Raw genomic sequence first — 27371 nt, 5'->3', positions numbered from 1 at the left:
GGCAGAGAGAGAGAGAGCATGAGAGTGGGGAGGGTCAGAGGGAGAAGCAGACTCCCTGCTAAGCAGGGAGCCCGATTATATCCACATAACATTTAAAACACTATTTTAGAAACTCATAATCATTTAGAAAAACTATGGACGGTTACATAATTTGTAAATTCTCACTCTGTTCATGCTTACATAAAGAAACAAGTTATTAATTTGCTATTTAAGACATCTTAATAACTTCCTTATTCCCAATATACAGCTGAGGCTCATCCCACCTTTTTTTTTTTTAAGATTTTATTTATTTATGAGAGAGAAGTAGTAGCAAGGGGAGCGCCAAGCAGAGGGAGAAGCAGGCTCCTCATTGAGCAAGGAGCCCGATGTGGGACCTGTTCCCAGGACCCTGGGATCATGACCTGAGCCAAAGGTAGACGCTTAAACGAGCTGAGCCACACAGGCATCCCAGCTCATCCCACCTTTATAGAACATTCACAGCATCTTTGCGTTATATGTTAAAAAGAACCCTATCTGAATTCTGTGAAATAGTCATCACACACAAACATTTTCCCTCAACATCTTGTAGGGTCTTAACCTGCCAGCTATGGAATCCGTATGTGGGAGGACCCACAAACTGGACAATTTTCTATGTACATATATACATTCATCTGTATGGGGAAATAATCTGTAGCTTCCATCAGATTCTCAAAGGGTAAGGGACCCACCCATAAAGGAGTTAAGAATTACTGATCTACAAAGATTTTCTTGAAATATACATAGCAACACAGATAAAAATACACAGACGTCAAAGCTCACAGGATCATCTCTAACCCCAGCAAAACCTGTTACAGGACAATCTTTTATACTGCAACAGTAAAAGGATGCCACAAAGTTTTTAATAAATTATTCCAATGCAGTGATAAATTTAAAACACAGACTCTGGCTGCCTGAAGCTACAGAAAAGAATGATTTATATGACAAGTCGACTCCTATTCATTTAAGTAAAAGGTGAAAATCTAAGGCACCCTAACAAACCAAAGGGAAAAGAAGAAAAAAGAGGAATAGCAGAAAATTGCTGTGAAGGAGTTCATGGTGGTGGGGAGGGGAAACAGGTACATAAATGAGAAGAGACTGGGAATCTAATAGAGAAAACAGTGACCCTAATCCTGACCAAATTATTTTCATGCTTTAGACACAATTTATAATTAGGATAATAGGTATACACTCCCAACTTAAATAATACACGGGGATTGTAGACCTTGTTAACGAGGGTTTTAAGAGGATTAGGATGAAAAATAACCATTTTATCAAAATGCAAAGAACCACCTAACAATTACCAACTATAATACAAAATGGTCCTTTTTTCATCAAGTTCTGGAGATGAATTTGAATTGAAAATGGCTAAACCATTATTATTTTATTTATTTATTTATTTATTTATTTATTTATTTATTTATTTATTTTTGGGCTGAACCATTTTTTAACTGCCAAGGTTCCCTCGAAACCTTTGAAATAGAGGGCTGATCTATCTTAAAAAGAAAACATTCCTTTGGAAGGTGAACCATACCTGTTGCTGTGTTATAGAATGCATGCATATTAATATAAAATACTGAAGACAGAAACTAGATTTTTTGTTCTAGAACTATGGTTTTCAAATTTTATTTTAGTCTTGGGTTTCTTTCTTCAAATGAAAACTAACCCAGAAGTCAAACATGCAAAATAGATCAAAGCAGTACTACTTTGGTTCAGAGAGTGTGTGTTGGGGGGTGGGGGGAACCTAGCACAGACCCCTATGGGCGGCTCTAAGCAACAGTTTAAAAAACAGTTTCAAACGATAATGTCACATATCAGTATGAACAAAATAAAACTGCTGATGCAGAAGTAAGCAAAATTACAACAATATATAATTACAAAGGCATCATACTTTAGTCCTTTAATTTATTCAGTCATTATCACATTCTGCCTCGACAGAGGAAAAAAGTACCTTTTACATAGGAACATCTTTGTCAGTGCACTCTGAAATCAAGACTTCAGGGGTGCCTGGGTGGTTAACCAGCTTAGCTGGTTAAGAGTTTGCCTTCAGCTCAGGTCATGATCTCAGGGTCCTAGGATGGAGCCCCACCTCAGGCTCCCTGCTCAGCAGAGTCTGCTTCTCCCACTCCCTCTGCCCTGCTCATGCTCTGTCTCCCCTACTCTCTCAAATAAATAAATTAAAATCTTTAAAAATAAGTAAAATTTTAAAAAAATAATAAAATCAAGATTTCAACCTCTCCTCTGCTGTTTTCATCACTGTATTTTTAAGCCAAGATCAGAGTTTTTCACATCATTCCCTAAAGCACTGAGTAGGTGCTTTATCCTCTTTTCTGACCTCCTAATGAATTTATAATTTGTACACACAACTTCAGATCCAATTAGTGAGACTGTGTGGCTATGTGTTTGACTGATCCTTCCCACTTGAGGGAAAACAGCTTATGGAGGAAAACAACGGTCTTGTACTTCCTCTTGTATCCCTACTGCGACAAGACTAGTGTGGAGCAGTTAGGTTCCTACAGGGATAGTCAAAGAGTAAAAAGAGTACCATAAGATGGTTTATATAAGACAGAGAGACATATTAACATAAAAGAATTCTTAGATATCCTTAGAAAAAATGAGCTAAGAAAAGACACTGAATAAGGGGAAACTGTGAATCCATGCTAGAAAATTTTCCATTCGTCTTTGCAAAACTATCAAGAGAGGTCTCATGAAATCTAGAATTGTGTTTTTAAATTAATGATTTAAAATACAGAACAAAGCAAATTAGACTGTTTGGGTTTTTGGTAGTCTGTGAGACACTTAACCTAAGTACTAGTTCCTTATTTACAGTAGTTTGTCATCCTTTGCACATTCACAAAAGAGTAGTTCTAAAGAGCTCACACTATCATATCATTTAAAGATATCGTTAGCTGGAGCTTCTCAACCAACTAAAGGCAACCAAAACAGAGAAAGGTGGTTAGATATATGGTACATGACTTGCTATATTAAAATCTAAACTGTATAAAAATTAGGATATTTCATATCAGGAGAAGGTCTTCCCTCACCCAAACATCTAAACCTAATACTTTCAATATACTTATTGAAAATTACATAATTTTTAAGACTCTTTAAGGAATATTAACTTTTAAACACTGAATATATACTGTAGACAATACTGTACCTTAACTGGACCTGCACTGTGAAGTCACATTTGGTCCCAGAAATATCCCTAGAAAAGACAGGGTAGGAACTACAATTATTTTTAAAAATTTGCACATGAAAGCTGATTCAAAGATACTGTTACTCCTAAAGTTCTTCAAATTATCAGAGATATAACTTCTTCAGATAACTAACACTATAATAGCATTTTCAATACTAATATTCGCATGACACTAATACTCACCCAATACACTGTTTTTAAAAATCACTTATTATAGACATTACTGGTTTCAAAGGCCAAACTGCAAGTTACACTTGAAGAGAACTTACATGGAACTACTGATTTGCTGCACTTGTTGTGGTGTCAATGCAAATGCAAAACAGGTTTCTCGAAAGCGCTGGCTGTTGTCTGATGCTAAAGAAGAAAAGAATTATACTTTTAATTACCTTCAAATTCATCAATAGAGAACATAACAGCCAGAGGAAAAAAAAAAACAAGCCCAATTATTCACATGACTTTAATTAACTGGAATGTATTCTACAGTTTAGATAACAAGGCAATTAAAGCACTGAAAAGTAAGAAATGTGCCAGTTGTAATGTAACAGAAATAGACACCAAAATGGCTAATTTCAAAAGCCATATCAGGATTCAAATTCAGAAAATACATAATCAAAGAAACACTAACTGAAAATTATCCAATCATATAAATGTGTGCATCTAAAAAAGCACACTTGTATAAAAACATGCTTATATTAATTTTATTTAAAATAGAAAAATATAAACCCATTTAAAGGCACATGGTTTCTGAGCTAAGTAACAAACATACACACCTGGAGATCTGCAAAGGTGAGGTGACATTTGGTCTTGAAGGCAAAATACGAATTTTATCATCTCCTGCCTAACTATACCCTGCAAGTGTTATACAGTAAATACCATAGATAGTTTCTCCTAAACTTAGATGATCTGACTTCATAATCTGCCTGTGGTCACTATCTCAAAGAAGGAAAGAGCTATAAAAAGAGGGGAAGGAAGGGAATGAAGAGAGGAAGGGAGGGAGGAGAAGGTACATAGGGAGAGAGAAAAGAACAAGAGAGCAGGCAAGCACGAACAGGTCTGTGTAAGAGCAGGGATTCCTACAGTATGCTGCTGTGAGCAACAGTAATTCTATTGGCTTATACCAGTTACATACATATTTTAAAAATCAGCGCTAATGTTTCCTCAGTGCTTGGCACAAAGAAGCAATGAATGATTGCTGAATGAAGAAAAGAATATGACAACTTAAAAATGCCAAACTAAACTATACCTTTCAAGGGTAATTTTCTAGAAAAAAGGATCACTAGAAGTTACTATCAAGGAAATCCTGGCCTGTGGGCCACTTAAACCCATGCAGAAAAAGTAGCTGAATTTGGCCATCTCTTTGTTTAAACAGAGTTTGATCTGACTTGTAAGCAACACTTCCTCTACAATTACCACCAAACTGCAGTATGTCATGCTGAAAAATCTGTACAAATGTATCACGATGAGAAAAAAAATGGAAAAGATCACTGCTGATCTACAATTTCATCTCAATATAGAAGCATCTTTTAAAGGCCAGATTTGCATTTCTGCTTTCTGTGAACTGGGAAGGCTTTTACTTAAAAAATCTATCCCCAAGAGAGTTACTAACCAGAAAGTTATCTTAATTGTGAGGTACCAACTGGGCAAATGCCTGATAACCAAGGACTAGAATGCAGAAAAGAAGATCACTTCCTCCCTCAAACAATGCAAATAACTCCTTTGCTTCTTAAAGGATATCTCTCTACAAAGATTTTAATCCAGTAGGCTTAGCCTAATTTAGATTTCTGGCTCCATTCTAAAACAGTGCTAAAATAATTTCCCAAGTACAAATATTCATATTTCTCTTTAGGCAAATTTCAGATTCATTTTAGAATATATGAGTACAGTAAGTTTTGGACACATACATGCAGATTTAGATAAAGAAGTCATGACTAAAATAAAGAGACAGTTGCTTGTGCCACACACAGAAATGAGGCTTACTACTTAGTAATAACCCCTATTTACAAACACTTTTTAGATTGTAATGCTCATGAAGTTATCACAATTTACCTGGAAAAGCACCTTTCATCTACGTGGTTTTCAGGCTTAATTTCCACAATGAATGCCAGTGAAGAACTTAAGAGTTTTGTCTTAGGTAACAGACTATCTTAAAAATTTTTCTGAAAGGCAATTAAGCTATTATTATCCCTTTCAAGAAAACTCAGGCCAAACAGAATCACAGAATCCTCATACTGAAAAAAGAGTCCAACATATCCAAAACAATGACTTCCAATGTTGGGGGTATGCATCTCAGAAGGTACACAAGACAATCCACAGGGATACAAGAAAAAGTACCTATCTACCTACAAATTTAAGTTTTAAAAAGTTGAGATTTTACATGAAATCTCTAACCTAATTTATAAAAATATCTAAAATTTTATGTAAAATCTTAACTTTTATAACTTCTATTTTTTGCTTTATAACAGAATATTAGTATAATAGCTTAATAGATATGACAGACATACACACACACACACACACACACACACACACACACACACACACAATTATTTTACTGAGAGGGGCATATTAACACATAAGTTTGCAGACCAACAATTTAGAGTTCAACCTTCCTTTCAACTTTTCCTCACACTTTTTTTGAACCCATTTAGAAGTGAGAGAAGAGTGGCCATTACCTTGTCAGGCAAAAGATGGCTGATATTAACATTTTAATTATAAGAAAGCATGAAGCCCTACAAAGAGTAGCAAAATTTAGTGGAAAGAGATGCGATCACATAGACCTAGATTCCAAAATGGTTTTGCTATTTACTTGCCATATGACCATAGGTACTTATCCACTCTGTGACTGTTTCTTCCTCCAATATTTAAACATAAACACACACACATACACACAACTTCATAGGGTTATTTTGAAGAATATAAATGAAGTAAGATATTAAAAACAACCAACAATTTCCTTTTCTATCCACTTTCCACCCTGCTCCTTTATACTGAGTCAAAATACCTAATGCTGCAATTTCTACCCATCAGTGTCATATTCCATATCCAGTGACAGCCATTCTTCAAGTATTTTAGACAGCATTAACAAGTCCCTCTTTTTCACCTCTTCTCACTGTATTTCAGGGGAGACTGCAGAATTACTCACCATCCTGATCCTCTGGACATACTTCAGGTTGTCACACCCTTAAAGCAACAGCAAGAACTGGACACACTCTGTCACAATATATATATTTATTCTAAATAAGATTATTCCAGTGCCACTGACATTAGCCTTGGCCAGTGAAATGTGTGTGGAAGTATGCCACTTCTAGGCAGACCTTTATGAGTTCTCCTTTGGTTTCACCATCTTTCGTTCCAGTCCACCCTGATTCTAGAGTGAAAAGAACATAAAACACAGCCACAGCCAATCTGCAGCTAATAAGTAACATAAGCCAGACATAAACCTTACTTGTTTGCCACTGCGATTTATGGTTGCTTATAAACTGATATATTATTCCAGATGTGATGTGACTAAAAGAGTATTTTTATCAACAACTACCATCTACTATTGTTAATCTATACGCCAATGAAGAAAATGTATCTGCTCCTTTTTCAGATTTAGAAATTGATGTTCAAAGTTGTTATGTAATTGTCAAGGCCTCATACTAGGTTAAGTGGAAGCAGAACTGGAACTCAGATCTAAACATCTCCAAAGCCCATGTTCTTCTCATAATACAGGTCCATTAGCTCCCCTGATCTGGGTGGTATACTTCTCTACATGCAGCTTAGCATAGAAAATAGGAAAAGAAGGACCCACTATCCCTTCAAAATAACTGTTTATCATTTTTACATATTTCCTTTTAATCATTTTTATATCAAATTGTATGGACAATTTGAAAGTTCACTTTAAAAAAATCACCCTTATGACATTTTTCAATTATAATCTCTATTACCATATTTTAATTATTGCATTGTACTCTATCTATGGGATATAATGAAAATTTTAATTACTCCCTTGATTAGCTATTTAGGTTGTTTCTTATTTTTCATTCTTTGAAACAATTCTGTGAACATCTTTGGGCTCATGTTTGTTTTTTGAAAGGGGGGGTTAGTTTTACTTTCTTTGGATCAATTCCCAGATGTGGCATTTCTGGATCAAAAAGTATGGAGATTTTTATGAATCTTAACACACTGCGGAAATGATTTTCAAATGGTTATAACATTATATATAAGACCACCAGCAATTTATGCATCTACTAATTGCACCCTACTCTGGCCTGCATGGGAGTTGTGCTAATTTAATGGGTGGATCATGGTAAGTCCTCAGTAGTTTAATTTGCATTAAAGAGTTTTTCCCTGTTTATTTTTGTTTGGTTTCCAAACAAAATTTTTATTTTATTTTTATTTTATTTTGTTCGGTTTAGTTAATTGTCCAATCTTGTCCTGCACCCAGTTTTATATTTGCATAGGGGTTTCATATATAAGAACATTAACCCATGGAAATTTGCTGCAAATATTTCCCCCAGTCTGCTATATTTTTTTCATTTGGCTACATTTTTGGATGATATACAAGTTAAACTTTCATGTAATCTAATCTGTCAACCATGTCCTTTGCAAATTCTAACTGTTCCCCTTCTTAGGTTCAATCAATATATAATTGAAGTTTTTGGCTTGTTGTTTCTATGTAATTATTAGACCATCTGGAACTTATTTTAGTATGTGATATTTTTAAAAATCTAAATTTCTGTTACTCCAAATTGCTTACCGTTATACTAACACGATATGTTAAATAATCCTTCCCTTCCCTATGGATGTGTGTTTCCTTTCTCATATATTAAATCCTTATATCCAACATGTTCCATTTCCGGGCTATCATCCCATTGCTCCTTTTTATCCTGGTGCTGGCACTCTAGTTCTTAATTGTTATAGATTCATTATGTTTTTAATACCTTATAGTTAGGTTTCTCTCCACCCATTCTTTTTTCAGAACTTTAACATCAACTTAAATATTTATTCACCTATATGAACTCCTGAATGGTTTTGCTATGATTTTTAAAACCTAATGGTATTTTGGGTAGAACTGCAATTAACCTACAAGTTATTCTGACAGCTGGCATCTTTATATCTTTACATCTTCAACCTTGCCATCCTGGAGTATTTTACCTGTGTCCATTTATTCATATCCTGAAGGTTCTGTCATTTTCATCACATAGTTACACAGTTCCCATTAAGATTATTCTTATGCCAAGTATCAATCAATAGGAGAATGAATGAATAAATACTCATATAATAAAACACTCTGCAACCAAGAAAAAAAAGAGAGAGAAAAATCAGTAACACCAAAGGTGGTTTCTTTCTGAAGATCAATAAAACTGGTATGCCTCTAACCAAACTAATAAGAAAAAGAAGAGAGGACACAAATGACCAATATCAGGAGTAAGAGGTGACATCAGAACTGATCCTACATATATTGAAAACATATAAGGAACTATTACAAACACCTTTTAACCAAAAATTCTGACAACTCAAAAAACCAGACAAATTTCTTGAAAAACAGAACAACCAAAGTACACTCAAGAAGAAACAGGTATGGGGAGGGGGGAGGGGGATGGGTTATCCTGGTGATGGGTATTGAGGAGGGCACGTTCTGCATGGAGCACTGGGTGTTATGAACAAACAATGAATCATGGAACACTGCACCAAAAACTAATGATGTAATATATGGTGATTAACATAACAATAAAAATTAAAAAAAAAAAGAAGAAGAAACAGGTAACATGAATAGCCCTGTAACTAGTAAAGAAATTGAATTTGTAGTTAAATATCTTTCCTCAAAGAAAACTCTAGGCCCAGATGTCTTTCTCAGGGAAATCTACCAAATATTGAAGAAAAAAAAATAGCAGTTCTACATAAATTGCTTCAAATAACTGAGTAATTCTATCAATCATTTAAAAAAGAATACAAGTTCTAAAACAAACTCTCCCCCAAAAAAATTAAAAAGGAGGGAATATACCTTAACTCATTCTATGAGGTCAGTATTACTCCAGTCCCAAAACAAGACAAAGATATCATAAGAAAATTATCAACCATTACCTCATGTAAGCATAAACACAAACATTCTTAGCATAACTTTGGCAAATCAAATCTAACTCTCTATTAAAAAGGATAGTACATTATAACCAAGTATGATTTCTTCCAGGAATGTAGGAACCAACAACCAACATTCAAGTCACCAGATTAACTAAAAAAAAAAATGCCATACTGTCATCTTAATAGATGTAGAAAATGCATTTGACAAAAATTCAACATCCATTCTGGATTAAAAAACAAACTCTTGGCAAACCAGGCACAGATATGAACTTTCTCAACCCAGTAAAGAATTCTTATGAGAAACTTAGAGCCAACATTATACTTAAAAGTGAAAGACTAAATACTATTCCTAAAAAACCAGAAACAAGGTAATGATAACCACTCTTATCATTTCTATTCAACAATGTACTAGAGATTCTTGCCCAGGCAACAAGGCAAGAAAAAGAAAAACATCAAGACTGGAAAATAAGTGAAACTGTCTATCACAGACAATATGATGACTTATGTAGAAAATCTGACAGAATCCACAAAAAGCTATTAGAATAAGTTAATTTAGTGGGTTATGATGATACACAAAAATCTGGTATATTCTATTTACTAGGAGCAAACAATTAGAAATTGACATTTTAAAAACATATTTACAATAGCATCCCCTCAAAATGAAATACTTAGGGATAAATGTCACAGGGGGTACAAGACATTTAAAAATTCCAAACACTGCTCAGAGAAATTAAGGACTCAAATAAATGAAGAGATATACAGTGTTCATGGATCAGAAGGTATCATGTTTCCAAACTGATCAGTAGATTCAATGTAATCTGATTAAAATCCTAGCTAGGTGTTTTGAGGAGGGGGGATAGTAATTGACAAGGTGCTTCTAAAACTCACTTGGAAATGCAAAGGACCTAGAAGAACCAAGCCATTTCAATAAAGAAGACAAAACTGAAGGGCTAACACTAGTTGATTTTAAGACATTATAAAAGCATAGTAATTAAGACAGTGTGATGTTGGTGTCAAGACAGTATAATCTATGGAGCAGAACAGAGTCTCAAAATATACCCACATATATAAGAACAACTAATTTCTGACAAAGGTACAAAGGCAATTTAGTTGAAAATGAATAGTCTTTTCAATGAATGATGCTGGAACAACTGGACGCCCATGTATGCAGAAGGAAAAATAGGAGCTTCAAATCATACAGTACACCATAGGCAAACATTAATTCAAAACAGGTCATAAGTAACATCACAGAGGAAGCTCCAGGGGTTAGTCCCTCCTCTAAAACAACCACTGAGCTGGGGAAAAGTCTGTCAGAATCAATGATTTCAGAACTCTGAAACCTGATCAGACACTTAACAGCAACCAGGGGATCTGTCTGATAGACAAGACTGCTAAAATTTGTTTTAAAAGTTATGTGAGTAATCCAGCAACTATCCCCCACCATTTCTGAGCCCCACTGTGGCTGTGAGGACCATGGCCTGAGTTCCTAGAGAGGCTGATGGGGTGATATGGACAGTAAGAACCTAGTCCTCCAAAAATTTGAGGTTGTATGTTTTGTATGGTCTGGTAGCTCCCTAATGGACCACAGCAGAGGTTTCCCTTTGTTTCAAGAACTGCTCTAGCTTCAGCAGCTTCCCTGTCAGCATCCAGTAGAAGATTTAAAGAGATGTACAAACTTTGGTTTTTTTAGATCCAGACAACTGGAGAAATCTGTCAGATTATAGGCTGACTGAAGACACAATGAAACAGACAATTCACAAACCATACACAACAAGGAATATAGACTGCAGAAATAGTGTAGAAAAGTCACTATACAAAACAGACAGCTGCACCCCTCAACAAGTAACAAAAGCAATCACCGAAGAGGGAGAATCTGATTTCCAGAGTTAGCAAATTAAGATACTCAAAACAATCAGTTCTCCACAAAAATTTGCAAGGATAGACATATAGAGTAACTGAATACAACCGAGAGCCCAGAAACAAACCCTCACATCCATGGTCAACTGATTTTCGACAAGTATGCTAATATTAAATGGGAAAAGAAGAGTCTCTTCAACAAATGGTAGGAAAACTGGCTATCCACAGGCAATGATGTTAGACCCCTACCTTACACCATACACAAAAATTAACTCAAAATGGATCAAAGACTAAATTTAAGAGCTAAAAAGTAAAAATTTTTAGAAGGAAACAATCTTCATGACCTTGGATTTTGCAGTGGTTTCTTTAAATAGGATGTTTAAAAGTACAGGCAAAAAAAAAAAAAGATAAATTGGACTCCATTAAAATTAAAAATGTACATCAAAGGACACAAAAAGAGTGAAAAGACAACACACAGAATGGGAGAAAATATTAGCAATCATATACCTAAGGGTTTAATATCTAGAATATATGAAGAATTCCTACAGCTCAACAACAGAAACCACCCAATTTTTAAAATGGGCAAAGAATGTGCATAGATACGTTTCTAAAGAATATATACAAAAGGCCAATAGGCACATGAAAAGATGCTCAATATCTTTACCTGGGAAATGCAAATTAAAACTACAATGAGATATGCACCCAGTAGAATGTCTAAATTTTAAAAATGACACCACCAAGTGTTGACAAAGATGAAGAACAACTGGGAAACTCACACACTGCTGGTGGAAACACTTTCAAAAATAGCTTGGCAACTGCTTAAAAAGTTAAACCTACATCTGTCATATGACCCATTTATTCCATTCCTTAGCAATTTACCCAAGAAAAATATAAGCATATAACCACACAAAGGTTTGGGTCTCAATTTTCATAGCAGGTTTATTTTCAACAATCCAAAACTGGAAACAACCCAATGTCTATTATTAACAGGTGAATGACCAGTGTTACATCTATATAATCAAATACTGCCCAGCAATAAAATGGAATAAACTATTGATACACACAACAACACGGATAAGTCTTAGTTATAAACCTGAGTAAAAGAAGATTGACACCTCCCCCTAAGTATATAACCCGTGATTCCATTATAAAAAATTTTAGGAAATGCAAATTAATCTAGATGTAACATTCATAATGTGACAGAAAACACATCCAATCTAGGGGCTGGGTGAGAATAGAAAGTGTAGCAGGGAAGGATTACTAATGGGATAAGGAAACTTTGGGGAGTGATGGGTATATTCATTATTTTTATAATGATGATGATTTCACAGGAAAAATGTATTAAACTTACATTTTAAATATGTGCAGCTTATGATATGCCAAGGATATTTCAATAAAGCTGTTTTAAAAAAAAACAGTGACTAAAGCAAAAGGGGAGGGGAAGGCAGAGAAGGAGAGGGATGAACAAAAAAACCTGAGGAACTACCAACATTAAAGGTTCAAATCAAGGAAGAAATAGCCAGGGGCGCCTGAGTAGCTCAGTTGGTTAAGCATCTACCTTCAGCTCAGGTCATGATCCCAGGGTCCTGGGATGGAGCCCCACATTGGGCTCCCTGCTCAGCAGGGAGTCTGCTTCTCCCTCTGCCTCTGCCCCCTAGCTTGTGCTCTCTCTCTCTCTGTCACACTTACTCTCTTTCTCTCAAATACATAAATAAAATCTTTTAAAAAAAAGGAAAGAAATAGCCAGAAATTCAAAAAGAAAAGCAGGGGGAAATGGTGTCCTTGATACGAAGGGAAGAGAATTTCAAAGCAAACGTGGACAGTGTTAAATGTTCAGAGGCCAGGTAAGACAAGAGTTGAGAACTGGATTTAACAACCAGCAAGTAATAGGTGATCTCTGCCGGATGTGTTTCAGTGGAAGGGGAAGAGCAAAAACCAGAGTGCAATGGGTTCAGGTGTGAATGGTTTAAGTTACTGATTGTAACATTTAAATATGAGATGTTCAATTGTTTTCTTATCTGCAACAGGAAATTATATTAATGTCTCAGCGTTTTGCATTAATTACTATACTGCTTTGAATCACTGGAACCAATCTTGAAGGTCTCCAAAGTTCTAGAATGTATAGTAATTTGAAACTTCTAAAATTTTGCTAAGACCAGAGTTCGACTGCTGGCTGTTTGGGGGATGAAGGATTATGTCTTTCAGGTAAGTACGTCAGCCTGTCAATGTGACCTGAATTGCTGTACACTTGTAGTCACTGAAGGTGACTCACTCAGATTTTCACTTACTTTATGGTCCAATTTAGAGAAAAGATGACATTTTCTAGTGGTGTTCATAATTAAGGGTATTTACAAAGGTTATGGGGGAATATCTCTTATAAATATTAAGGGCTTACTGTACTCGTAAGAGATTTTCAACAACCTCCCCTAAGTTATAATTACTAACAGTTCATCTGTAAGAAAAGCAATGCCCACAATAACCAGGATAAAATTATAATTCAAAATACACAAATGCGCAGAGAGAAAGTTAAGGTTTTAAAATTTCATCTTTTTTTATATATTGTTCCACAAAGAGATGAACTAAAGAGAGAAAGAGGAATCACGCTGCAATTTACATAAACTCAAAACACTGGAAGGTAAAACCTAGATACATAAAATAAACAAGGTTATTGAGATTCTGATGATAGAAACACTGAGCTAATCTAAGTGGCTGTACTTTCAACTGCTCTAAAAATATTCACTATTCCACCTCACCAGCAGAAAGAAAAGCTAAAAATAGTCATCTTTCTGTTATAGAATATTTCTTGCTGTCTTGGGGAAAGTGAAACTAAAGTACTTATCTACAAATGTCAGCCTTAAAATCTTTAATGAGATCTCTAGTTTTTTCAAACAAACAAAAAACCTGGACAACTATGTAATTTTTGAAAACAGAGCTGGAATGATATATTTTCAGCCACTGAGCTGCTAACTACTATTAAAACAGAAGGTTGCAGAAAATTTACTTCCTCCCAATAAAGGCATATACACCGAATCATCAAAAGACTGAGTGCTTTGACGAACTACTTTATCTTTAAAATGGGAGGTCTCTTTAAGTAAATAATATTTAATGAAATGACAACACAATCATAAAATATTAAGAAAAAAAGGCGAGATAGAAACTTGAAACGTACAGCATAAGCAAAATTATGTGTTTATGCACTACCGAAAGACCAAAAAAGGCAGCAGTTTTTTTGTAACTTTATTTTTAAAAATTCTTCAGATTGCATTATGTATTGCTCTTACAATGATTTTTTGGTTTTACATATCTTGTATAAAAACCAATGTAATATCACACACACATTAAATATAGAGCTGTGATGTTCTACTGCTAGATTTTAAGAATTTTCATGATGGCAAATACTTCACAATAAAATCTGGCTAAAGTTCTTTGGGGTACAACAAAAGTTACACATGAATTTTTCAACTCACACAGAACAAAAATTACCAATACTAAGAAACAGGAAACAACTGAAACATGCAATGATACTATTAGACTTCAGCTCCATAAAACCCTTTGATTTCATTTTATCATACCCTAACTGCAAGTTCCTAATAAACTCATTTTCAGGATGCTTGCCTGTGCATTTCATGATCTTTCTCCTCTGGAGTTTAACACCTATTTATTTTGTCTTTCTATTATTTTTTGATAGTTTACTGAGTTAGTAGCTGGTTTCCTGATAGACTTAATCAAATGAGCCTATAGACTCCTGGGCAACTTTAAAGCTAAAAGTATGGTAAATATTTTATCTGGCTCATCTATTCTCTCGTGGCGGGCAGGCCATGAGGCTATTTTAAGTCCAGTGGGTTAAGAAACAGGACTGGGTCAAATCAAGCCAGCCACCTGTGAACCAAGTCTGATGATCAATGTTTAAATGCAAAAACAGGAAAGGGAAACAGACTATAATTATGAAGTTAGTTTTCTTTCTTTTGCAAAAATTTCTTTTCATTTTCTCCTTTTTTTTATTAGTAATACAACCATTCCAAGTTAGGGAAAAAAAAATCTAAAAGTCTACTAGTTCATGATAGCAGCTAAAAAACTGTCGTATATACTCTTCCAGACATTTTCCCATATATATACGTGTACACACATACATATACCCATGAGTGTACACTTTTCACTTAAAAATGTGTAACAAAATCTTTCCACATCAATAAACATATCTTTGTCATCATTTTAAGTGGCTACACGGTATTCTATTATAGAGATGTGCCATAATATAACCAATCTCTTATTGCTGGACATTTATATCATTTTTAATTTTTTCATTCCACAATCAATGCCTTTCTTCTCTCTTGGATGTGTGTGCGCATGTGTGTATCTGTATGATCTTTATTTCTTTAGGACGTCCTCTTAGAAAAGGAATAGGTGGCAAAGATATAAATGTAGTGATCTGAAGGGGTATGTGCACCCCAATGTTTATAGCAGCAATGTCCACAATAGCCAAACTATGGAAAGAGCCAAGATGTCCATCAACAGATGAATGGATAAAGAAGATGTGGTGTATATATATACAAAGGAATATTATGCAGCCATCAAAAAAATGAAATCTTGCCATTTGCAATGACATGGATGGAACTAGAGGGTATTATGCTAAGCAAAATAAGTCAATCAGAGAAAGAAAACTATCATATGACCTCACTGATATGATGAATTTGAGAAACAAGACAGATGATCATAGGGGAAGGGAGGGAAAAATGAAACAGATGAAACCAGAGAGGGAGACAAACCGTAAGAGACTTTTAATCTCAGGAAATAAACAGGGTTGCTGGAGTGGAGGGGGGTGGGAGGGATGGACATTGGGGAAGGTACGTGCTATGGAGAGCGCTGTGAATTGTGTAGACTGATGAATCACAGACCTGTACCCCTGAAACAAATAATACATTATATGTTAGTAAGAAAATTAAAATAATAAAAAATTTTTTAAAAAAGGAATGGGTGGGTCAAAAGATAGATGCATTCTTAAAGCTTTTGTACAAGGTGCCAAATTGCTTCCAGAAATGTTCACTTGCATAAGTTAAGTGATATATGAGAGTTCTAGATTTCCTTTGCAACACTGGACAGTAGGTTAAAAACATCTTATTGTCTTAAATTTGCCTTTCTTTGGCTACTCTCTAAGTTGACTATTTTTCATACCCTTACTGGCTTTCTTTGCATTGTGAATCACACTACTCTGCTCTGTTAGTCATCTTTTCATTTTTTCTCTTGATGCGTCAAACTGAGAAATGACCAGTGCTTTTAGTGACATTACAGTCACTGATGACCTAGATAAGAGCAGTTTCTTTGGCATGGGGTAGGTGCAAACCTACTTGGAAACAGTTCACAAAACAAAGGGAGAAAAGAAATAGGAGACCGTAAACTGAGACACCCCTGGCAAGGAATTCTGTGATGAAGGAAAAGAAAAGGGGGGTATAGCTGGAAGGAAAATTAGGAGAAAAGTAGTTTAAGAGGGAAAGTTAGCCTAAAGTTGTATATTAATGGGAATGATCTAGTAAAGAGGCAAAAAGTTGATGATGCACAAAGTGTTAAGGATTGGCCTGAGCCCAGACACTTCATCCAGGGTCCCAGAAAAAAAAAAGTATATATGGGCAGAGATGCAGGTAGATGGGTATAACATACTTATGATGGTGGGAACTTATAAAAGTTAACTGCTGGTTGGTCCCATCTTCTCTGTGAAGGAGAAATAAAAAGGAAATGTATCAGCAAAGAGAGTGGAAGAATAGTTGTTTGTGAATGAATCAGTATGAAATGATAATTTAGCAGAGTGGGAAAGTATGGACTAGGGTAACTAACACTGTCTGATGGCTGGGTAGGACATCCACACACAAATGATTTTCAACAGCCTTTCACATATAAAGATATGTAATATGGTCAGATATTGTAAACAGTTTCCCTTGGTTTACTTATTGTCCCATTTAATGTAATAAAGTTTTGGGGTTTTTTTGTTTTGGTTTGGTTTTTGGTTTTTTTTGAGTCTTCACCATGAAATCATGTTTTCTTCCATTAGGAAAATTCTTTCTTTACCCCAATGCTATTTAAGAATTATTTATGTACTTTAATGCATTCATTTAAATGCAACCTGTATTTCCCTCTGACATTGTTTTAGTTTCATCTCTAAGCATTTATTTATTTAAAGATTTATTTATTTGACAGAGAGAGACACAGTGAGAGAGGGAACACAAGCAGGGGGAGTGGGAGAGGGAGAAACAGACTCCCCGTAGAGCAGGGAGCCCGATGCGGGGCTCAATCCCAGGACCCTGGGATCACGACCTGAGCTGAAGGCAGACGCTTAATGACTGAGCCACCCAGGCACCCCTCATCTCTAAGCATTTAAATCTTTAAGCCATTTGGACATTCTTCTGGTAAGTTGCAAGGTAGGAATCTTACTTTTTAATGGTTAATTAGGAACTCCTGAACAATTTAGTATCTAATTCATGCTACTAATTAGAAATTTCACTTTCATGTCATTTTTAAATTGTATTCCTACTTCATTAACTGCTTATTCAGGCACCAGCTTCAGTTTCAACTACTGTGCCTTTGCCACATATAAAGACTATATATTCTATATGTGGTATGGTGTACAGCCCTTTGTCAGAATTCCTCTATTCTTATTTTTCTTTCTCAATTATACTGGACATTTTAGTCATGGTACTTACACCACATCCAACTTCCCCTTCTGACTGAATCTTCCCAGCTCACATATCCCACCAGGGAAGCAGCTCTAGGCTGTTTTCTGCACTAAACATTCATAGGACCAGGGAGCATAATTTTTCTAGGGGTGGACTATGCACTGACTTCTGGGCAACTCACAAAATGACTGGGCTTGAAGGAATCCATCCATTAACAACATATTAACTCAAATCAGTTCAAACTAGCTTCTTCCAGGATTTGAAGGGTGGAACATGCAGGGTCTCTGAGAGTTCTTTGTAACCAGAGGAAAACAAAACAGATGCTCAGAGAGATACAGAGGTGCCATAGAGGGAAAGAAGGCATGTAACCAGACAGAGAAAGTACACGATCATAACTTTCTGATTCCGGTTTTAAATCCTATATATCCTTACATTAAACTTTTCTTAGGTAACATGAGGTATTATTACCCTTCCTTGAAATCAAAAAAGCCTATAACACAAAGGAATTTTAGAATCATTTGATAAAGCTCTCTTCCTCTTCCTTTCACCTCCCTATTAACTTGGATTTTTAATGACATCTATACTAAATTACTAAGAATAGACATCTTTCAAAGGACTTTGTCTTTCTATATATTAAGATCTTCAGGGGTCTATAAACGTTTTTTTCAAGTTAAGTCCTGTACATTTGAGGAGTATTCTTTTGTATTTTTTTTTATTGTTCCATGAGCTTTTTCTTCAATTTTATAACCAGTTCTTAGTAAGCATATCAATATTTCTCATAGTGTAGCCATAAGAACACACTTTTGAGATGTTCTAAAAGGGTTCTGAAAAGGGAAAGATGCCCTATAAAGGGAAAGGATTCCATGTTCAAAGAATTTTGGGAAGTTGTTGCATAAAACATCTTCCACTTAGAGATTCACAGAGCACATGATCATATTTAAAGCCCCGAGAAATCCCACAGTAACAAAATTACTTAAATTTAAGTTTCCAAACTTAATGGGACATGGTCAAAGAACACCTACTGACATCCCATGGAACCAGTATCCAAAGATCACATTTTGCATAACTGTGGTATATAAGCTAGTAGACATTTCTTGTATACTTATTCAGCACCTTTTATTCCCCCAATAGACATTTTTGTTTGTGGCTTTACTTCCAGTCTCAGAATGGAGCATATGACCAAAGTCTAGGCCAAGAAGTACATTACATTCCCCTGCCAGGATTGGTTGAACAAGGGCTGGACGTGGCATTTAAAATAATTCAATCATAACCTCAGGACTTACCCTGGAAATGCTGAGACAAAGACTTTTCCTCTTTTCAGGTAGATGGGAATCTGAAAGGAACTACTGGGAACCACATAAGTGCCTAAAAAAATGGGACCAACATCAAGGAAGTAAAGCCATGAAATGGAGAACATGAATCTGACTGTTACACATTCATTCAACAAATATTTATTGAACACCTAATATGTTTTAAGATACTATTCTAGGTGCCTGAAATAATCAATGAACAAGACACCAAAACTTCTACCCTTAACGCACTTACATTCTAATGGGCAAAGAAAGATAAATAATATGAAATAAAAGTATATTAGAAGGTGAGAAACGTTATGGAAATAATAAGGCAGGGTAATGGGGATTGGAAGGAATGAGGTGCAATTTTAAATAGGGAGTCTAGGTTAAGTCTCATTAAAAATAGTAATACCTTGATTTGAGGAAGGTGAAGGAGACAGCCATGTGAGTATCTGTGGGAACAGCACTGCAGGTAAAGAAAACACCCATATCAAGGCTCTAAGACAAGAGCATACCATGTATTTGAGCAACAGCAAGAAAGCCAGTGTAGTTAGAGTCCAGTTAACAAAGAGAATACTAACAGATGATGATATTAGGTAACAAAGAGAAGGCTAGATCATAAGGATTTGGGATTTTACTGAGTCACATGGGGGGCCAAAGAGTTTTAAACAGAGAAGTAACATGATTAGTTTACATTTAAAAGTATGACTCTGGCTTCTAAGTTGAGAATATTGTAAAGGGGGCAATGGTAGAAGCAGGGAGATCCAAGTGAGAGATGATGATGGCTCAGTTTAGGGCAGTAGCAGCAAAGGTAATGAGAAATGGTAAAATTCTGGACATATTTTAAAGGTAGAGTCAGCAGAACTTCCCAACTAATTAGACTGGGACATAATAAAAGAGAAAAATCCAGGATGACTCTAATGATTTCAGTCTGAGCAACTAGAAGGATGAAGATTCTGTTTGGGACAAAAGAGAACAAAAATTCACTTCTGGACATACAAAGTTTGAGACAGACATCTGAATGGTGATTTTCTATAGGCGGTTACGGTCTCATGAAATAGGTCTTGGCTAAAGATATAAATTTAGGGTCACTGATGTGTAATGACTATTTAAAGGCTTGAGACTAGATTAAATCACCAAAGAAATGTAGGCAGAAGAGAGTCTGGGAGAAGGAGAGGAACAAGCAAAGAGGTATAAGAAGAAATGACCGGTGAGATGAAAGGAAAATCAAGAAGAGAGGGTAGTATCCTGGAAACCAAGTGGCAAAGTGCTGCAAGCAGCAGAACCTATGTCAAATGCTGCTAACAGATCAAGTAAGCAGGGTCTTAGAGAAGGGACCATGGGCTTCTATCACAGATCTTCTTGACAAGGGAGGTTTCAGTGCGTGACTGTAGCAAAAGGCTGACTGGAATGGATTTACAGGTAAATGGAAAGTGAGGAACTGGAGACATACTGCGGAAGACTTGCCCATGGAATTCTGCCATAATGAGGAGCAAAGCGATGGGGTGGAAGCTGGCGGGGGAAGTAGAACATCAAAAAAAGGATCTTGGTGTTCACTGAGCTCAGCATCAAGCCCCTTATTCTTTCGTTATATGAACTAAAGGATTAGCTTTTATATTAATGCCAGTTTGGGGTGAATTTTCTATCATTTGCAGTAAAAAGAATACTGATTTTTTTTTCCACATTAACTATTAACTAACTCTCATGCTGAACTCTTAATTAGTTCTAACAGTTCCTCACTGTTGATTTTCTAGTAGTTTTCTTGTACATGAGTTCTTGTATAAAACTTACCTAGAAGTTTCTGGCTACACTATAACTCTAGACTAGAAAGGGAAATTATTTTTTTTATTTTTTTAAAGATTTTATTTATTTGACAGAGAGAGACACAGCGAGAGAGGGAACACAAGCAGGGAGAGTGGGAGAGGGAGAAGCAGGCTTCCCGCCGAGCAGGGAGCCGTATGCGGGGCTCGATCCCAGGACTCTGAGATCATGACCCGAGCCAAAGGCAGATGCTTAACGACTGAGCCACCCAAGTGCCCCAAATTATTTTAAATAATGTTTCACTATTTACTTAGTATAGACTGAAACAAAATGACTGCACTGGTTTTTTTCTTAAATGTGTATTTTCTCTGGCTAAATATAAGCATTAAGTATTTACTGTCAACTTTTTCTTGTTTATAAATGTTGGCTACTTTATCTTTCATCATATATTACTATTGTATAACTGCATTTAGATGTGGTTTAATAACCATTTTCAAATCCATTCTACACTATCCTTTCTTTCTTAAATAAATTATTAAAATTTGAAAAAGAGCCTGAATTCATAAACCCAGAAAATGCTCCGAAGACAATAATTATCTAGTGTAAACATTAGGTATTTAATTACATTTGCTTGTAACTAATTTTATAGTTACAAAAGACAAACTAGAAATTCTAGGCATTTGGGTAAATACTGATTTGCACCCCTAAAATATACTGTGTAGAAGAACTCAATCTTAACAAACTATGATGTTTACTTTCCCCTAGGAAGAAATGAATTTCCTTCTGATAAGGATTAAGAGGACTCATGAGATGAAGGTGGTGGCAAGTGAGCCCAAACCTAAGCATACCTGCTATGAAGAGTGATTAGAGGAAAAATACTGTAAGTTAATGGGAAATCTCTGACAAACACCTAAGTTACAAACAAGCAAACATATACAAGTAGCTACTACTGTCCTGGACTCCCACCCCTAAAGTGGGGAGGCTACAGGTTCAAATATGAATATGAATATGAAATATGAAATATGAATAACAAGATTACTTTAATGGAGCTGACACCCAGAAGAATGTGCAAGCAAATGTAAATTTCTTAGATTTAGCTCCTTCTCAAAATCATCTTCCCCCTATGGTACCAAATAATTATAAATAATGGCAGACATTGTTTGCCCAGAGTTCCCAGGTTAGAAGAAAAGTGTGGTTATCTCAGTCAGTCTGTTCTCTGTACCTTCCCAAGGAGGGTATCTCACCATGTTATGTTAGTCTTTTAAAGATCCAGTAATGATTTTTCACACAATGTGCCCCTAAACAGAAGCCAACCTCATCTGTGTTCAACTAAAGAAAACAGCAATCTGACCCAATACTGGAGGAAAACTTACAGTATTTAGATATGGCACACTACTGCAACTGATGGACAATTTCAGGAATTCTCAGCAGTCAGGCTAGTATATTGACTTTTACAACCAACTCACTTTATATAAATCAGATTGCTTTCTTTCATCTTACAGATAATATAAGAAGGAAAATAGAAGAGTTTTGTGGGGTTTAATAAGAGGTACATCTGCAGGCCTGCGGAAAAGTGCCACAGTGAGGAGCTAGAGACACCAGGCGCCTAAGAAGGTGGGAGAAGCACGAAAAAACAAATAGGGAGATGCCAAAGAGAACTTGCCACTGAAATCTGGCCTGAGCCAGTTTTGTGACAGGTAAGAGAATATTTTCTTCTTGGTCCTTCCTGTACCATGAACCCTCTCCCACTCAGATAATCTAGAAGGTCTAGAAGCAAAGGTTACTTTCCTCAGGGGCACAAAGACAGATATTTAATCATCACTTTTAGCTTTGATAGGGAAGGAAGGGAAGTACCAGCAGTTCAGTATCTCTAATAGGTTTATTCTCGTTTCTTTCTCGTCCTTTCTCTAACTCTAGGTGCAAAGGAATGCACTCTCTTATACACACACAGTCATTTTTGCAGATGCACGTAGTCACAAACTAGGGTACAGAAAATCAACTGGAAAAGGAAATTATCACCTTTAATTGAATCAATATCTAAACTGTAGTTTGCCATACAGCAAAACTACACCTTGCAATGACCCTAAGTTGAAGAACTGAATTAGGCAGGTAATTACCACTTTTTCAAAATAGTAAAATGTTTAATTATGTGAGGTGATTTCTTAGGAATCAAAAAAAATTAGTGTCTATCCTCTAAGTTTATATTGAAAAGTTAATCTATGTAAGGCAATGAGCTATAACAAACCACTATCATTAAAAACTATAATTTCATTATATAAAGTTAAAACATATTTCAGAGGTTAAGTTAAAAGCACAACAGGGGTAAAACTAGAGGTGACATGCTAGATTGGAAAGCAAAGGAAAAGGAAGCTGCAGACTTAGGCTAGGCTAACAGAGACTATTCATGACGTAGTAAAAGCTCCAGTGTTTTTACTCTAGTCACACCAAATACAGTATCATTCTTCTCCAAATATTCTTCTGATTTAGCTAATCTAGATCTTATGGTGGGAAGGTGAGAATTAATATGAAAAAACCACCACATACATAAATATAAACTTGTCTTAAAATTGACTTCAAAAGTACTCCATGATCTACACAAACATAAGCAAATTACACACATATACACAAACCAAAAATACACAGGGCCTGATTTACTTTACCTAAAAATAACCATGGGATGAATTCTAGAGAAACTTCAACTTTAAATAAAAATGTAATAGTATCAAGGCTATCTGTTAAACAATAATGTATTATTTATACTAAATAGGGAGTTAACAATCCACATCCTGAGTTAATTTGAAAATCTGAATTTCCTAATCTGCTAGATGGATACAATTACAATTTGACATGTTAAATATTGTTAGAGCTCCAGCTCCACTCTACTGGTTGAACTTTAACTCAATTTTCAGTGTATCCATCAGACTCTCTTATCCCCTCCCCACCTACCTTGAGTTGAATGATTACTTCTTAGCTTTGGATTCTATAGACTAGAGTCCTCTCAAAATAATCTGAAGTAAAGCACTAAAGATGAATGTACAGTTCTCCACTGGACAGCAATTCTTTCATAACCATAATTGTTCAGTCTATTAAGATTTCGACTTCTATGCAATGAGTGAAAATGCTTCTTCTGTCAATGACTCCTAATGTAAGCTTTAATTGTTAATAGAGAATTTGACGAATAAACTATTCACACATTTCTAATAAAACAAACCAATGAATAAATTAATGAAGGGGGAAAGAGAAACAAGATACACTGATTACACTGAAATTTTATTGATGTTAGTAGGAAGATTTAGGTTTAAATTTTGGTATTTATTTGGTGTTTGGTAAATTTCAAACAGTAACTTACAAAACAAATAAAAGGGAGAATTCCCAAATCACTAGAAAATGAAAGAGAAACAAAGAAAGCATAATTAATCTCACAGAGGTCAGGAAAGAAAAACAAACGACAAAAAGAAACAAAGATGGCAGAATAAACACCAAATGTAACAGTGATAACATTACAATAAGTTACATTTTAGACTGAGTTTTTTAAAAAGCCAGCCACAGTCTTGTTATTTATAAAATAGAAACCTGCCACAATCAGATACCACGTCACACCCACCAGGTTGGCTATAATCAAGACATACAATAACAAGCCTTGACAAGGTAGGAACCCTCACATGTTATTGGTGAGAATGTAAAATGGTGCCACTGCTTTGGAAACATCTGGCAGTACGTCAAATGTTAAATACAGAACTACCACACAACCCAGTAATCCCACTCCCGGGTATATGATGAAGATAATTAAAAACATACATCCACACAAAATCTTGTACAGGAATATTCATTCACAACAGCAACATTCATAATTTCAAAAAAGCAGAAACAACCCAGATATCCCTCAATGATGAATGGATCAAAACATGTGGTATATCCATACAATAAAATGTTATTTTGCCATAAAAAAGGAATGAAGTACTGATACATGCCATAACATGAATGACCTTGGAAACATTATGTTAGGTAAAGAAGTCAGTCACAAAGGTCACATATTGTATGACACCACTTACATGACATGTCTAGAGCAGGAAAATCCACAGAGACAGAAACTACATCATTAGTTCCGGAGGGTGGGGATAGGTGGGAATGGGGAATGGCTGATGATGGATAAGGGTCTCTTGTTGGGATGATGAAAATGTTCTAAAATTGAGAGTGGTGATGGTGGCACACTCTGTGACTACACTAAAACCAATGAACTGTGTACACTTTAACAGAGTTGATTTTATAGTATGTGAATTATATCTCAATAAAACTGTTATTCAAAAAACAAAAAACACCCTAAAACAAAATGCCAGAAAAGGTTAAAAAAACAAAGTTTCTATTAGGCAAATGCTAATAAAAATGAAACTTAAATAAGAATAATGACAAAAAACAAGATAGACTTCAAGGGAAAAAGTCCAAAAGCAGGGAAAAAAAATGCAGTTCTTCCCCCTAAGAGTGAACTCTAAGAAAGGACTTTCATGCTCAACAGTATTAACACAGTATTGGAATCCCAAACAGTGCGGTTAGGCAAGGTAAATGAATGAAAGGCATATAGATGGTAAAAGAAGAAATAAAAGTTCCTATTTGCAGGTAACATAATAATCTATCTAGAAAATCCCAAAAAATTTACAAAAAAACTTCCTAAAACTAAGAGTGACCTTCAGCAAGGTCACAAGATATAAAATCAACAAGAACAAAAATCAACTATACATCTATATACTGACAGTGAAAATCAAAATTCTTAAATACAATAACATCTATAATCACTCCAAAGAGTAAAATACTGAGGTACAGCTCTAACAAACAAGTGCAGGGCTTGTAGACTGAAAATTACAAAATGCTGATCAATAAAATCAAAGATCTAAATAAATGAAAAGACAAACCATGTTCACATACTGGAAGAACCAACATAGAAAAACTATTAATTATCCTTAAATTGATATTCAGGTTTAATGCAATTCCTATCAAACTCTCAGTATGATTCTTTTCGTAGAGATAGAAGAGATAACTTGAAAATCTGTATGTAAAAACGCAAAAAAAAACTAGAATAGCTAAAATAATTTTTAAACAAAAGAATAAAGTTAGAGAAATCACTTTACCTGATTTTTATGGCTTCTTTGATAGCCACAGTAATAAAGATCATGTGTTCGAGGCAGAAAACAGACACACGGATCAGTGGAAAAGAAAAAGGACCCAGAAACAGACTCATACAAGTGTGGACAACTAATTTCTGAAAAGGTACAAAAGCAATACATTGCAGAAAGGGTATCATTTTCAGCAAATGGTACTGGAGCAATTAACCAGCCATGAAAGAACCTCAACCTAAGCCTCACCTTATGTAAAAAGTAACAACAAATGAGTCACAAATTTAGCGTTTTTTAAAAAAGATTTATTTAGAGAGAGCGAGCGAGCACACACACGCAGAGGGGCAGAGAGAGAGGGAGAAAGAGAGAAGCAGATTCCCTGCAGAGCAAGGGGCCCAAAGTTGGGCTTGATCCCAGGACCCATGAGATCACTGAGAGTCAGATGCTTAACCAGCTGAGCCACCTAGGCACCCCACAGGTCACAAATTTAAATGTAAAACATAGAAATATAAAACTTTTAGGAAAAAGCATAAAACAAAATCTTTCAAATCTAGGGTTAGGCAAAGAGTATGCAAATTTGACACCAAAAGTATAATCTATGAAAGAAAAAAAAAAACTTTTAACTTTGCTCTTGCACAAGACCCTATTAAGAAGATTAAAAAAAAATACGAAGTAGAAGAAAATAATTGCAAACCACATACTCAACAAAGGAATAATATCTAGAATATATAAAGAATTCAGAAAACTCATTAGTAAAAATACCCAAACACTCCAATTAAAAATGGACAAAAGATGTGAAGAGTACACCCAGATGGCAAATAAGCAAATAAAAAGATGTTTAACGTCATTAACCATTAAGGTAATGAAAATTAAACCACAATGAGGTATCACTACACATCTATCAAAATGGCTAAAACAGAAAATAATGAGAGTACCAAATGCTAACAAGGATGCAGAGAAACTGGATCATTTAGACATGGCTGGTAGTAATATAAAATGGAATAGTGACTATGGAAAATAATTTTGCAGTTCCTTTTAAAACTAAAAATGAACTTACCATACGGCCCAGCAACTGAACTACTGGACATTTATCTCAGAGAAATGAAAACTTATTTCTACACAGAAACTTCTATGAATGGTCACAGCAACTTTATTCATGATAGTCAAACACTGAAAACTATTTAAATGTCCTTCAGTGGGTAAAATGGTCAAACAAATGGTAGTATATCACACAATAAAATAATTCTTAGCAATAAAAAAGAACTACTGGGGCGCCTGGGTAGCTCAGTCAGTTAAGTGGCCAACTTTTGATTTCGGCTCAGGTCACATGATCTCAGCTCAAGTCACATGATCTCGGGGTCATGAGATCAAGCTCTGCGTTGGACTCTGTGCTCAGCGGGGAGTCTGC

General features: G+C 35.4%; 1 protein-coding gene across 4 annotated transcripts in view; it reads right to left on the bottom strand.

Annotated features, from left to right (window-relative positions):
* PIAS1 (protein inhibitor of activated STAT 1) overlaps nucleotides 1-27371 on the bottom strand; it is a 117387-nt gene that overhangs the window by 38508 nt on the left and 51508 nt on the right. For all 4 annotated transcript variants that reach the window (XM_025884011.2, XM_025884013.2, XM_073877262.1 and 1 more), the window contains exons 3-4: nucleotides 3484-3568; nucleotides 3176-3223 (exon numbers count right to left, since the gene is read on the bottom strand). In XM_025884011.2, the coding sequence (XP_025739796.1) occupies nucleotides 3176-3223; nucleotides 3484-3568 (133 nt within the window). The remainder of the gene's footprint in view (nucleotides 1-3175; nucleotides 3224-3483; nucleotides 3569-27371) is intronic.

The sequence above is a fragment of the Callorhinus ursinus genome, unplaced genomic scaffold (genome assembly GCF_003265705.2).
Source record: "Callorhinus ursinus isolate GAN/ISIS: 27379988/994484 unplaced genomic scaffold, GSC_fseal_2.0 scaffold25, whole genome shotgun sequence".
NCBI classification, from domain to species: Eukaryota; Metazoa; Chordata; class Mammalia; order Carnivora; family Otariidae; genus Callorhinus; species Callorhinus ursinus.
Note: the sequence above shows the minus strand (reverse complement) of the source record. Positions and strands in the feature narration are given on the sequence as shown.